The following is a 13741-nucleotide window of genomic DNA, read 5'->3' as shown; positions in this document are numbered from 1 at the left end:
CCCTAAGGTACCTCTTTCAGAGATATATATATATCTCGCTTTACACTTTTTCCATTACTTTCTATAGTAGACCTTCCCCCCCCCCCCCTTTTCCTGTGTTGGGGTTATACCAGATGCCGGAGCCGACCCTCCGGTTCAGGTATCGCCGCATTCCTTTTTCTGTTTCCTCTCCCCCACCCCCTCCTTTCCTTCCTATCCTCTGCGCCATTTTACCTTTGCGCCTTTCTTCCTTCTCATTATCTTCTTCCCGCGCTCTCTTCGCGCGCGCGGGCGGGCGGGGGGCGTGTCCTCCTCCTCCTTCTTCCCCTTCGCTCCTGCTGACGTATTCAGCGGGCGTTCCTGCGGCGTCCAATCGGCTCCAGGGGGCGTAGTCTCGCGAGACTTCATCCCTGGGAGTCGGAGCTTATCGGCTTCCCCTCACGCCGCTGCGCCAGTTACAGCGCGGACGGCGTAGAGGACGGAGCCTGTAAGCAGTTTAGAGAGGGAATTTATTCCACTCTCCTACTTAGTGTTATCCCCATAGATAGAGAGTTATATATATATATATATATATATATATATTTAGACCTACTCACTGTGTACATACATTACATTACTTATCCTGTACTGATCCTGAGTTATATCCTGTATTATACTCCAGAGCTGTACTCACTATTCTGCTGGTGGGGTCACTGTGTACATACATTACATTACTTATCCGTACTGATCCTGAGTTATATCCTGTATTACACTCCAGAGCTGTACTCACTATTCTGCTGGTGAGGTCACTGTGTACATACATTACATTACTTATCCTGTACTGATCCTGAGTTATATCCTGTATTATACTCCAGAGCTGTACTCATTATTCTGCTGGTGAGGTCACTGTGTACATACATTACTTATCCTGTACTGATCCTGAGTTATATCCTGCATTATACACCAGAGCTGTACTCACTATTCTGCTGGTGAGGTCACTGTGTACATACATTACATTACTTATTCTGTACTGATCCTGAGTTATATCCTGTATTATACCCCAGAGCTGTACTCACTATTCTGCTGGTGAGGTCACTGTGTACATACATTACTTATCCTGTACTGATCCTGAGTTATATCCTGTATTATACACCAGAGCTGTACTTACTATTCTGCTGGTGGGGTCACTGTGTACATACATTACTTATCCTGTACTGATCCTGAGTTATATCCTGTATTATACTCCAGAGCTGTACTCACTATTCTGCTGGTGAGGTCACTGTGTACATACATTACATTACTTATCCTGTACTGATCCTGAGTTATATCCTGTATTATACTCCAGAGCTGTACTCACTATTCTGCTGGTGAGGTCACTGTGTACATACATTACATTACTTATCCTGTGTGACCCTTGACTGGCTCTGTCTAGGTTTGGACCTCCGCTGATATTACGGGAGGACAGGGCAGTATCCTGGGATCAGCTACAGCAAAGCATCTTGGGAAAGACCCGCTATTTGATGAGGAGCGATGCCCACCCTCCTGTACGTACCTTTATAGAGACGGTGGGGCCTGGCATAGCATTATATATGGATTAGGATTACAGGGTATACAGCAATAACTTGTTACTGTCGTGTTATAGAACTTTCCACTGTTCTTTCCCTATAGAGCGGAGGTGTCATTTTCAATATTCACGTGGTGGGGGCACCAGTGAGCAGCTGTTATTTGTCATCCAAGGATGCCCGACCTCTTCAGCACCCATCTGTGAGCAGGTCAGTAAGGGAACCCCTATAGCAGCTGTTGCAAAAACTACAACTCCCAGCATGCCCGGACAGCCAACAGTTGGCGGTCCACAGGTTAGGAAACAGTATTATGCAGTATAATATTATAGCAGATATTGTATATTAATGAGGCTGGATGAATTTGCCGCAGCCTGTAATTTCAATGACTGCCACCTACTGTCTATTTTGGGTACTGCAAAATGTCCTTAAAGGGGTACTCCGGTTGAAAAAAATTTTTTTTAATCAACTGGCGCCAGAAAGTTAAATAGATTTGTAAATTACTTCTATTAAATAAATCTTTATCCTTCCAGTACATATTACAGAGAAAGTTCCTTTCTTTTTGGATTTCTTTTTTTTTCTGTCCACAGTGCTCTCTGCTGACACCTCTGTCCGTATCAGGAACTGTCCAGAGCAGGAGAAATTCCTCATAGCAAACCTATGCTGCTCTGGACAGTTCCTGACACGGACAGAGGTGTCAGCAGAGAGCACTGTGGACAGAAAAGAAAAAGAAATCCAAAAAGAAAGGAACTTTCTCTGTAATATATGCTAATAAGTACTGGAAGGATAAAGATTTTTTAAAAGAAGTAATTTACAAATCTGTTTAACTTTCTTGCACCAGTTGATTAAAAAAAATATGTTTTCCACCAGAGTACCCCCTTTAAACTACTTAATGGTATTGACATTGCTTCTTATTATTATAATAGGGCTCTGCAGCTCTGCGGCTCCGGAGGACCACCTCATGTGAAGCTGGGTATAGAATGGGATCCTAAAGTCAAAGAGCGGTATGTGAGAGAGTTAACTAAAAAGAAAAAATATGTGTATATATATACATTTTCATATATATATCAAAATATGTGTGTATTTTGTATGTATATATAAATATATATTTATATGAATATATATATATATATATATATATATATATATATATATATGCCCCCGGTTTGGTCATCTGCTTCAAGGTTGGACGTGTTGTGCGGTCAGCAATGATATTCTGCAGACCTTGGTTGTAACCAGTGATTATTTAAGTTACTGTTGCCTTTCTCTCATCTCGAACCAGTCTGCCCATTCTCCTCTGACATTAACAAGGCATTTTTATCCACACACTGGATAGTTTATTTTTTTTGAACCATTCTCTGTAAACTCTAGAGATCGTTGTGCGTGAAAATCCCAGAAATACTCAGACCAATCCATCTGGCACTAACAACCATGTCAAGTTCACAGTCATCTATATCCCCTTTCTTCCCCTATTCTTATGCTTGATTTGAACTTCAGCAAGTTGTCTTGACCACGTCTACATGCTTAAATGCCTTGAGCTGCTGCCATGTGATTGACTGATTAGCTATTTGTGTTACGGTGCATTCACACACCACGTTTTTGCAATACAGTTCCCGTATACATTTTCAATGTGAAAACCGTGTGGAACCGTATTGAAAACCGTATACATTGACTCTCCATTGAAAACCGTATGCCAAAAGATGCATCAGGTTGTATCCGTTTTGCATCCTGTACGTTTTTGTCAGTTTTTTTTCCCGTGCCCAAAACCGTAGCCTACCATGTTTTTTGGTCCGGGTGAAAAACTGTATTAAACCGTATACATTTTTTTAACATTGGAGTTAGAGATGAGCGAACTTACAGTAAATTCAATTCGCCACGAACTTCTCGGCTCGGCAGTTGATGACTTATCCTGCATAAATTAGTTCAGCTTTCAGGTGCTCCGGTGGACTGGAAAAGGTGGATACAGTCCTAGGAAAGAGTCTCCTAGGACTGTATCCACCTTTTCCAGCCCACTGGAGCACCTGAAAGCTGAATTCATTTATGCAGGATAAGTCATCAACTGCTGAGCCGAGAAGTTCGTGACGAATCGAATTTACTGTAAGTTCGCTCATCTCTAATTGGAGTCAATGGGAACTGTACAGAACTGTAAGTGCATATGGTTCCATATGGTTTTTGACTTTCCACCGTTTTTTTTCTTGGAATTTCAATCAAACAAGTGAAACTTTATTCAAAATGGAGTGAAAAGTTAAAAACGTATTGTTTTTTTTTCTTACAAAACGGATGCAACCGGACATCATTTTGCAAACCATATACGGTTTTTAACAGAGTACGGGTAAAAATTTGTACACACTTTTTGGTACAGTTTAGTCAGATTTTGAGGAATCTGTTTTTCATCAAAAACCTCATACGGGAACTGTATTGCAAAAACGTGGTGTGAATGCACCCTTAACAAGCGCTTGAAGAGATGTACCTAATTAAGGGGCCTGGGAATGTATATACATACATACATGCAGTATACCTAATAACGTGGCCATTGAGTGTATATACATACATGCACTATACACACCTCTGATACATAAAGTGTTAGCACAGTTTTGGCTTATTCCATTATACGACTCTCTTGAAGATTATTTGGGAATATACAGGAAGAAGTGGTTCAGGATGATGAGTCTGTACGGAGGCAACAACTGGACCATCAGCAGCAGACCTGCACCCTGGACGAGTGCTTCCAGCTGTACACTAAGGAAGAACAGGTAAGGGGGCACTCTAGGGGTACATAAACTATGTAGTGGTGTCACATGTTTACCCTTTAACCCTGGTGTCACACGGTACCCCTTTCTTCTGCAGTTGGCACCTGATGATGCCTGGAAGTGCCCCCACTGTAAGGTGCTGCAGCAATGTACAGTCAAACTGAGCCTATGGACCCTCCCGGATATTCTCATCATACATCTCAAGAGGTTCCGTCAGGTTGGAGGACGCAGGAACAAGTTGTCTACTCTTGTCAAGTTCCCCTTGACAGGGATGGATATGGCGCCGCATGTGGTTAAGAGGGGCCAGGAGAGAAAACGCTCCTTGGGGCAGTGGTCATCTTGGAAGCAGCCTCCATACCAGCTGGAGAACGGGCACCTGGATGTACAGTATGATTTGTATGCGGTGTGCAACCACCATGGAAGCTTACAGGGAGGTCACTACACAGGTGGGTCACAAAGCCTTCCGAATGTCTCTGAAATAACCATAAAGGGTGGGGGGGGGGCAATATATCACTGCATAGATCCTGATCTCCTCTTGTGCCCTCAGCCTACTGCAGGAACTCTGTGGATGCCCGCTGGTATAGCTACGATGACAGTAATGTAGAACACGTTCTTGAGGAGGATGTCTGCACCCGAGGGGCCTATCTCCTGTTCTACCAAAAGAGAAATGCCATTCCAGCTTGGTCTGCCAGCAGCTCAGTTAAAGGTACGGTCCGTTGTGTTTTGGTCTCCATATCTCATGGTGTTCAGTAGGACTTGTTGATGGCCTGGAGGGAGAGAGGTGTTTTTGGGTGATAGTTTTTAACCCCATGATATGTAGAACCCTATCTATACTTCCAAGGTGGTCGTGGAGGACAACTCTGAACAATACGTGATTTTTTGATGGATAGGTTTGGAATGTTAAGTAGACTCGGTAAATTTTGGGAGAGTTAAGGCCTGGCAAGAGATTTACTCATTTTTTTTATGTAACTGCAGGTTCCACAAGCTCAGCCTTGACTGATCATTGGGTCCTAAGGCTGGATGGAAGCAAAAGAGAAAGCTTAGTGTCCCGGGCGACCAATAACTTCACCCCATTGCCAAAAATACCAGACTCCCCAATTTTTCTGGAGAAGGAAAAGAACATGGAGAAAGGTATGGACATTCCCTTGTAGAAGAGTCTAGGTACAAGCCTACCTGACCTGATAGCTTGTATATCTAAACTGTTTCACCTATTTCTCGTAGGGTCAAAGTCTTTTGTCCGAGGAGCAAAAGGTCGCAGTGCAAGTATGAGATTGCCTTCAGCTTCTAAACTGAAGCTGAGCATTAGTAAAGCAATGCCTCTTAGGTGGTCATTTGGATCCAAGGACAGAAAGAAGCCTGAGACTGGTGAGCTAGTGGAATACTTGGAATCGGGAAGGCGTCCAAAGTACACCAATGATCCCATTGTGCCCATTAAGACTAATGTAGAAAAGACGACCAATGGAACTCCCCCAAACTTAAGCCATTCAAATAGTCATGGTGCCACCTCTACCAGCTCTACAAGTGGACAGACTAGAGCATTGTCTTCGTCTTCAAAGTTGGACACTTTAAGGGGTAAGCCAAAGGAGAAACAGACGCACCAGGGAGATTGGTCTACCCAGTCTCAAAGCACTGATGGGGCATCAAGTGCTCATGGCCCAGTGGGTATGAATGGTCCAGCCCCAAATAATGCTGTAAAAGTGAAACCTTCTTCAGTTCAAAAGGTAGACCTTAACCAAAGACCCCATACAAAAATTGGTGATAACAGAGCAGACAAGGTGAAACCCTCTGAAGGAGAGCCAGATGGGAAATCGACCAAGTTGAGGACAAGTTTATTGAAGAAAGAGCCAAGGAGACAAACTAGTTCTGAGACTCCTACCCCACCTGAGCTCCATAACGGCATCCCACGGACTTCTTTATCCAATGGGGTTGTAGTGACTGATGGGAGGACTAGCGGTACCATGCCACGGAACCAGAAAGATGATCTCTCCAACAAATCTAAGATGGACGTTAGACGAGCACATAGTTCAAGTAATGTCCAGACAAAAGCAGAATGGACAATGAAGAGGTCCGCTTCCCTGTACAGAAATGGAAGTGCACCCCATCAACCTGCTGGACAGATGGCCGTACAGAAGGCTTCTCTGAGTACTGTGCAAAGTTTAAAATACCAAACTTCCTCCCTTGGCAGGAAGAAAACTGTACCGGAGTCTAGCTTCTAAGGACTTCTCATGTGTCTCATGGATCAGGTCAAAATATTAGTGTGCATATGGCCAGCTGAAAAACGTAATACCATATTGTATGGGACTGTTTACCAACAAAATTCACTACAGACTTATTTTTAAAGTGCCATAAGTGGATCTTCTAGCAGAAGACTCCAAAATCGAGGTCTCCAGTGGTTGGTGCCAACCTACATAGCAGAAGCTCTCTCCTACTTATTTCTATGTGGCATGGAGGTATCTGTATAAGACGTAACCTTAGGTGGCCCACCGAATCTCAGGTGGAGTCCACCACTGAGCTCCTCCATCTTCCACCCATTCAGTAAAAATGTGTTTGGTAGGAACCTTCACCCCTGATTGTTCGAAGACAATTAGGTATCAGTTGTTTGGCTAAAAGTTACCCTTTGGCCAATAGGGTGGGACTTGTGCAATTGTAATTTGCATAGGAAGCAGGGAAGGTTTTGAGGCTATTGCCTAAATACCTTTTATATACACACCCAGTATATAGACACAGGATAATAGGTGTAACTTGAAGCTCAGGGGCCTCAATGCAAATCAGTAACAGGTACTCCACCGTTCATGTGCCATTTATAATACTGGCGTCATCATGTGTGGCAGAGGGGCCCTTGTGCCTCCTTAGGCATAATGGACAGCGTTACCTATAGCTAAGCCCCATTTTGTAGACTGCAGCATTATTCAGCCCCCGGAGAACCAGTGACTTCGCCAACCTATGAAGATTTGGGAGTTTCAGGTGCAATAATGGGCCAAAGTCATGGCCATGGTCCCCCAGGTGCAGACACTTTATTAAAGAAATTTTGTATAAATTAAAATGAAAAATATTTCTAAATTTTATTTTATGAAATCATGACCTATAGTCCATATTAATATAAAACTGGACCATATTGTGTATTATACTGCTGTAGATATTGTTATATTTTTATGGGGGGAAAAAAATGAAAATATAGGCTAAAAATGGAATATAAATATAAATATTTTTGGAGCGTTCTTCACGTTTTTATAAATAAAGTTACTTCTGAGGATCACATGGCTTTTTCCATACATTTTACCCACAGTCCCCTAGGGGCAGATTTCTTAGACTAAAGGCCAGGACTATTCTCGTCATCCTCCTGCTTATTTCAAGTAACTTTATTTGTAATGGCTGAAAAACAAACTTTAAAAATAATCAATCCCTGCATATTAAATGGTGTGTAGACTTTTGCAACCATTTTTATTGCTTTACTGCAATGTTCTCTAAACTGTGGCCCTCCGGCTGTTACAAAACTACAACATCCAGCATGTGTGGACAGCCAGACATGCTGGGAGTTGTAGCTTTTCAATAATTGAGTAGCCGCAGATTGAACAACACTGCCTGACTGCATCAAAAAATTACACAATTTACCAATAGTCCTGATTGAAAATCTACTGTTATGTGTCTCCATGGTTACAGACTACAAACAAACCTTGTGTAGTCTGATCCTGCAGTCACACTCCCAACAATCTGCCCTGACTTCTTGCTAACCTACTAAATGTTAGAACGGAGTAGGAGACATTTAATGGAGTGTGACTGTAGGATCTGACTACACAAGGTTTGTTTGTAGTCTGTAACTATGGAGACACATCCATTTTTTTAGATAGGAAATGTATGATTCTACATTGAGACTCTTTTGAGCAATAAAATAAATAGAATAAAATGGGCCTGCTTGCTAAGACTGTCCAATTCTTAGACTGTACTCTGGTAAGTTCACATCGTATTTGGCAGCAACCTGTCAAATAGGCATGCCGCCCTATACTGCAGCTTACAGTCAGCCAGTCCATTTGGCTTAATGGGCCAAACATAGTCCACTAGTGACATGCTTGGCCCATTTTTCACCAGAATTCTAGCACGTTATTGGTGCATGGTGTTGTATCTTAAAGTGTACCTATCATTTTATCAAACTACTGACATGTCAGAAGATTGTATTGTGGGGGTCTGGGTACTGAGACCCCACTGATCATTGGAATGTTGTGCCTCCTCATCTCCACTCTGCATAACTAAAGTGAGCAGTATACGGAATTACAATACAAGTCTATGGGACTTCCAACAATTCTGGTGGTGATGGGGTCTCGGCACCCGGACGCCCATGATACAGACTTCTGACTGTTGGCGGTGTCAGCATCTAGGCCTCCATGATACAGACTTTCGACTGGTGGTGGTCTCAGCACCTAGGCCTCCACAATACAGACTTCTGACTGGTGGTGGTCTCAGCACCTAGGCCTCCACAATACAGACTTTTGACTGGTGGTGGTCTCAGCACCTAGGCCTCCACAATACAGACTTCTGACTGGTGGTGGTCTCAGCACCTAGGCCTCCATGATACAGACTTCTGACTGGTGGTGGTCTCAGCACCTAGGCCTCCATGATACAGACTTCTGACTGGTGGGTGGGGGGGGGTCTCCGCACCCGGATGCCCATGATGCAAACTCCTGACTTCTGATTGGTGGTGGTGGTGGTGGGGGGGTCTCAGCACCCAAACCCCCACGATACAGACTTATGATTGGCAGTGGGGGTCCTCAGCACCCAGACCTCATCGACACCGATTTCTGACTTCTGATTGGTGGCAGAGGGGGTCTCAGCACCCAGACCCCCATGATACAGACTCCTGACTTCTGATAGGTATGATGTGGAGGGATCTCAGCACCCAAACCCCCACAGTACAGACTTGTAATTGGTGGTGATGGGGGTCCTCAGCACCCAGACCTCATGGATACAGACTTTTGATTGGTGGGGGGGAGAGAGGGTCTCAGCACCAAGTCCTCCACGATACAGACTTCTGACTTCTGATGCGGTGGTCTCAGCACCTGGACCTCCATGATACCAACTTCTGATTGGTGGGGGACGTTCCTAGTACCCGGACCCCCACCAATACAAACATCGGACATTGCACTATGACCTGTCAGAATTTTGTTGAAATGATAGGCAAGCTTTAAGCCACACCCTGTTTTGAACAGACAACACCCCCTTTTATAGAATCCCGACCCATTGTTTGCAAAAGTACACACGCCCTTTATTAAATGTATATTTATTTTAATAGTTAATAATATTTATACTGAAATGTAATTAAAAAAAAATGCCTATTATTTTGAATATATTTCTCAGGTAAGGAAAAAAAAAAATGAAAATATATATATATATATACTGTAAAGTTCCATTAATCCAGCATTTGAACTGTAAAATATTCTAAAAATAAAGACAAACATTTCCTAATAATAATCAAATTCTGGATTAATAGAATTCTTCTGTGTCATATATTAATAAATGAAGGATTGGTGGAAAAATATAAAAAATATATATATATATATATATATATATATATATATATATTTACAGACCCTGGAGCAGTGTTCTCCAAACTGGGGAACCACAGCCATGGTGAAACTACAACTCCCAGCATGCTGAGAGTTGTAGTTTCACATCGGCTGGAGGTCCACAGTTTGGAGACCACTTTCCTATTGGACAGTGTGAATCTGTGTCTCACTTTTAATCTGAATTTTAATCCAGCTCAGGGTCCTAAAAAAAAATCTCAATATTGTTTGCACTGAATCAAACGGGATTTTATGGAATAATTATAATGTTATTTTTATATGTGAATATTTAATATAGTTAAAAGGGTTATCCAGGAATAGAAAACATAGAAATATATATATATATATATATATATATATATATATATATAAAAATTCTTCCAAAAACATCCCCACCCCTGTCCTCAGGTCGTGTGTGGTATTACAACTCTACATCATTCACTTTAATGGAACCCAGCTGCAGTACCGCACACAACCTGAGGACATGGGTGGCGTTGTTTCTGAAAGAAGGCAGCTGTGTTTTTGGATTGTATTAGAAGGAACTTTTTTTTTTTTTAACCAACCCGGTTCATAGTTTAAGACCTAATATTCCTACCGAAACAGCGCCACCTCATCTGGTGGTTGTGTCTGGTATTGCACCCTCTGAAATCCGACTGCAGTATTGTGCTCAACGATCGCGCTATTTTTAGAGGAAAGTTGTTGTGTGTTTTTCCACTCCTGGACAAGCCCTCAAATTTTACAAAGGAGATTTTAAATGGCTTCTTGATAAAGAAATAATAAAAAAAAATATTCTCCAAATTACAAATAATGGTGTAAATCAACATTTAAATTTTTTTTTTTTATGGGGCATAGAAAAATAATGAAATAGAAAAAAAAAAAATTGGTCTGCAAAAATAAAATATTCAAAATGTTTTTCCTGAGCCCAATAAATGAATGAATAAATAATAATAATAAAAAAAGAAATTATATAAAAAATAATAATAAAAAATAAATAAAAATGTATGTCTTCCACCATGGCAGATAAAAAATCTCTCAAACTGCGGGAGGTAAATAATAAAGTCTATTTATTGAAGCTTTACCTTATGGCTGGATATGTAATGTCTATCGCTATACGGGCCTTATGAAGGCGAATATTTTTTGTAAGCGGCGTGTACAAAAAAAAAACCCATTGTGTTTTTACTATGAAATTCTATGCAAATATGAAATATTTTTCTGAATTTCTTTTGTATCTATATTTCTATTTGTTCTCCTCCTTTTTCTGAATTAAACATTTTAAGTGTCTAGATGTTTTGTGGCTTTTATTGTGCATGTGACAATACGGATGTTGAATTTTTTATTATTATTTTTTTATTTTGATAAATTTTTTACGTTTTGGGGTGAATTGTTTCGCTCTTTAGCAATCGGATGAATGGTTAAGGTTAGGTTAGGGCAGTGTTTCCCAAGCAGGGTGCCTCCAGCTGTTGCAAAACTACAACTTTGAGCATGCCCGGACTGCTGGGAGTTGTGGTCTTGCAACAGCTGGAGGCACCCTGCTTGGGAAACACTGCCCTAACGTCACCACCACACCTGTTCTCAGATTTTGGCTCTATTCACTTCAATGGAACTGAGCTGTAATACCACACACAACCTGAGAATAAGGGTGGTGCTGTTGTTGCATTTTTAATTTTTTTTATTATTATTAATAAATCTTATCATGGATGACCCATTTAAGAATGGTTTTGGAACATGACTACCGCAAATCCAGAACTACTGTAGAATGGAGAAGAAAAGCTGGCCGATGGGACCCCCGATGATCTCCAGCACAATTCCATTTTTTGAATTTTTTTTTTTTTGCACAGGTTTTGATAGAACTTTACAAGTGGAATTCTAAATCACGGTGTACGGTAGAGCTGATTATGTGGTGGACATTGATTTATTTCTCTTTACACGCACAAATTTTGTGCAAGTCTTGATTTCACTGCGCAAATGTACACCATCAAGGAGGACACTTAAAATGTTATAAGAATAAGTCCAGCAATATGTAATACATACAGTATTTAGATTAGACTGTAGATCTGTAGAACTGTTCTGCAGGAGATTGCACCAGTGTAGTGTAACCATGGTGACCGTACAGCTAAGAATATCACTGTATGTGCAGGGAGGGAGAAGGAGGTACAGCTGTTAGGTCTATGTATATGTGTGATCATGTGTATGCAGCAGAGCTGAGTGTGTGAGTGATATTCAGCAGAGCTGAGTGTGTGATTGTGTATATGAAGCAGAGCAGAGTGTGTGATTGTGTATATGCAGCAGAGCTGAGTGTGTGATTGTGTATATGAAGCAGAGCTGAGTGTGGGATTGTGTATATGCAGCAGAGCTGAGTGTGTGACTGTGTAAGCAGCATTCAGCTCTGGTACATGTACACAGTGTTTACCAACTAGGGTGCCTCCAGCTGTTGCAAACCTCAACTCCCAGCATGCCAATTTTTGCAACACTTGGAGGCATTCTCGTTGGTAAAAACTGATATAGAGGTAAGGTAGCAAAATTACATATTTTTTTAAACCCAATCATTCTGTGTACTTAAAGTGTTACATCTCGATGTTATGTCAAAAGTTTTGAAATAATAGTGTAGTGTGAGATATTTTGATCAGGGTGTTCAGCTCCCCGCCTATCACCAGGACGTGTTGGGAGAAGCGCCCAGCTAGGCACTCTTCTCCACACCTTTCTCTGCACTGAATAAGATAACCTGACCTGTGGTTGGACTCTATGAGGGGATTGATTAGATCTGGAATAGGTGGGATCTTATCTCCTTGTGATGCTGATAGCATAGGTCATCTTCAGGTCTGGAACTTGTGGTCCATGAGGATCGTCCCTCTAGAATGTAAATATGATGTTTCACAAAGTACCCCAACTAATAATGGGCAGCATTATAACTCGGGCTCTTGATTCTGCCTCTCTGGTTGGAGACCCAGGTTCAAAGATCACTTTTAAAGATCACTTTAGCTGGGAATTCAAATTGACTTAAAAAGTTTTAATGGAAAATAACTATTCACAAAGTTATGATGTATATTTACTCTTTACTATCACCTAAGATTTCCAGTTCTTCTAGGTTAGTGGTCTAAGCCCACAGTATACATTATATGTGGGTGACCAGGGTTCTATTCCCATTATCCTATTTTGTTATTAGTGAATTCATTGCATCTCCTCCACCTTGATAATGACATTGAGAAACCATCACCTTTTGTCTTAGCACAGGAGGTGGTTTAGGGGGTAAAGAGACCAGAAAACTGTCTGTTAAAGACTCTTTTTCCAATCTCGGGGACCCTGGTTCAAATCCATGAAGCGTGGGATAGAAGGTTCCTATTGGGTTTGGGACTCTAAATACTATATGTAACTTTTAATATAGCTGAATATGATGTTCTGAGGTGAAGCTCTGAAGAAACTTGATGGATCTTTGTAGTTTTTTTTTGCTTTCTCTGAATGTTTCTTCATTGATGTGTCTTTTCTTAGGACATTTCTAGTCACTGTTGTGTATCACTTTCATTGTTATTTACTGATGACACTGAGAAGTATCAGCCAAAGTTTTCAGTTCTGTCTATAGGTCAGTGGTCTGAGCTTCTACATATGATGTGGTTGACCAGGGTTCTAATCCTGCTCTCCCATTTTGTTTAAGTCATTTATTTCACCTCTTTGATAATGACATTGAGAAACCTTCACTCACTTCTCAGGCCAGGAGGTGGCTCAGAGGGGTAAAGCACCAGCTGACACAGCTGAGATGTTGGAGTCCATGGTTCAAATCCTGGAGTCCCTTGTCTCAATAATGTGAACGCCAAGTATAGTATATAAGCTATGGGTCCTGTTTGTGCTTGGGACTCTCATACTCTACTTCAATTAACTATTTGCCTAAGTGTTGACACTTAGGCAAAATTTCTGCATCTTACTT

The 13741-nt window shown here is 41.4% G+C and overlaps 1 protein-coding gene across 2 annotated transcripts in view; it reads left to right on the top strand.

The window, feature by feature from the left end:
- Window positions 1-9642, top strand: part of USP43 (ubiquitin specific peptidase 43) — a 66108-nt gene extending 56466 nt beyond the window's left edge. For both annotated transcript variants that reach the window (XM_056549537.1, XM_056549538.1), the window contains 8 exons: window positions 1391-1502; window positions 1627-1730; window positions 2444-2521; window positions 4144-4270; window positions 4365-4713; window positions 4815-4973; window positions 5243-5398; window positions 5489-9642. In XM_056549537.1, the coding sequence (XP_056405512.1) occupies window positions 1391-1502; window positions 1627-1730; window positions 2444-2521; window positions 4144-4270; window positions 4365-4713; window positions 4815-4973; window positions 5243-5398; window positions 5489-6483 (2080 nt within the window). In that variant the 3' untranslated portion in view covers window positions 6484-9642. The remainder of the gene's footprint in view (window positions 1-1390; window positions 1503-1626; window positions 1731-2443; window positions 2522-4143; window positions 4271-4364; window positions 4714-4814; window positions 4974-5242; window positions 5399-5488) is intronic.
- The last annotated feature ends 4099 nt before the right edge of the window (window positions 9643-13741 follow it).

This window comes from Hyla sarda, chromosome 13 (genome assembly GCF_029499605.1).
Source record: "Hyla sarda isolate aHylSar1 chromosome 13, aHylSar1.hap1, whole genome shotgun sequence".
NCBI lineage: Eukaryota > Metazoa > Chordata > Amphibia > Anura > Hylidae > Hyla > Hyla sarda.
Note: the sequence above shows the minus strand (reverse complement) of the source record. Positions and strands in the feature narration are given on the sequence as shown.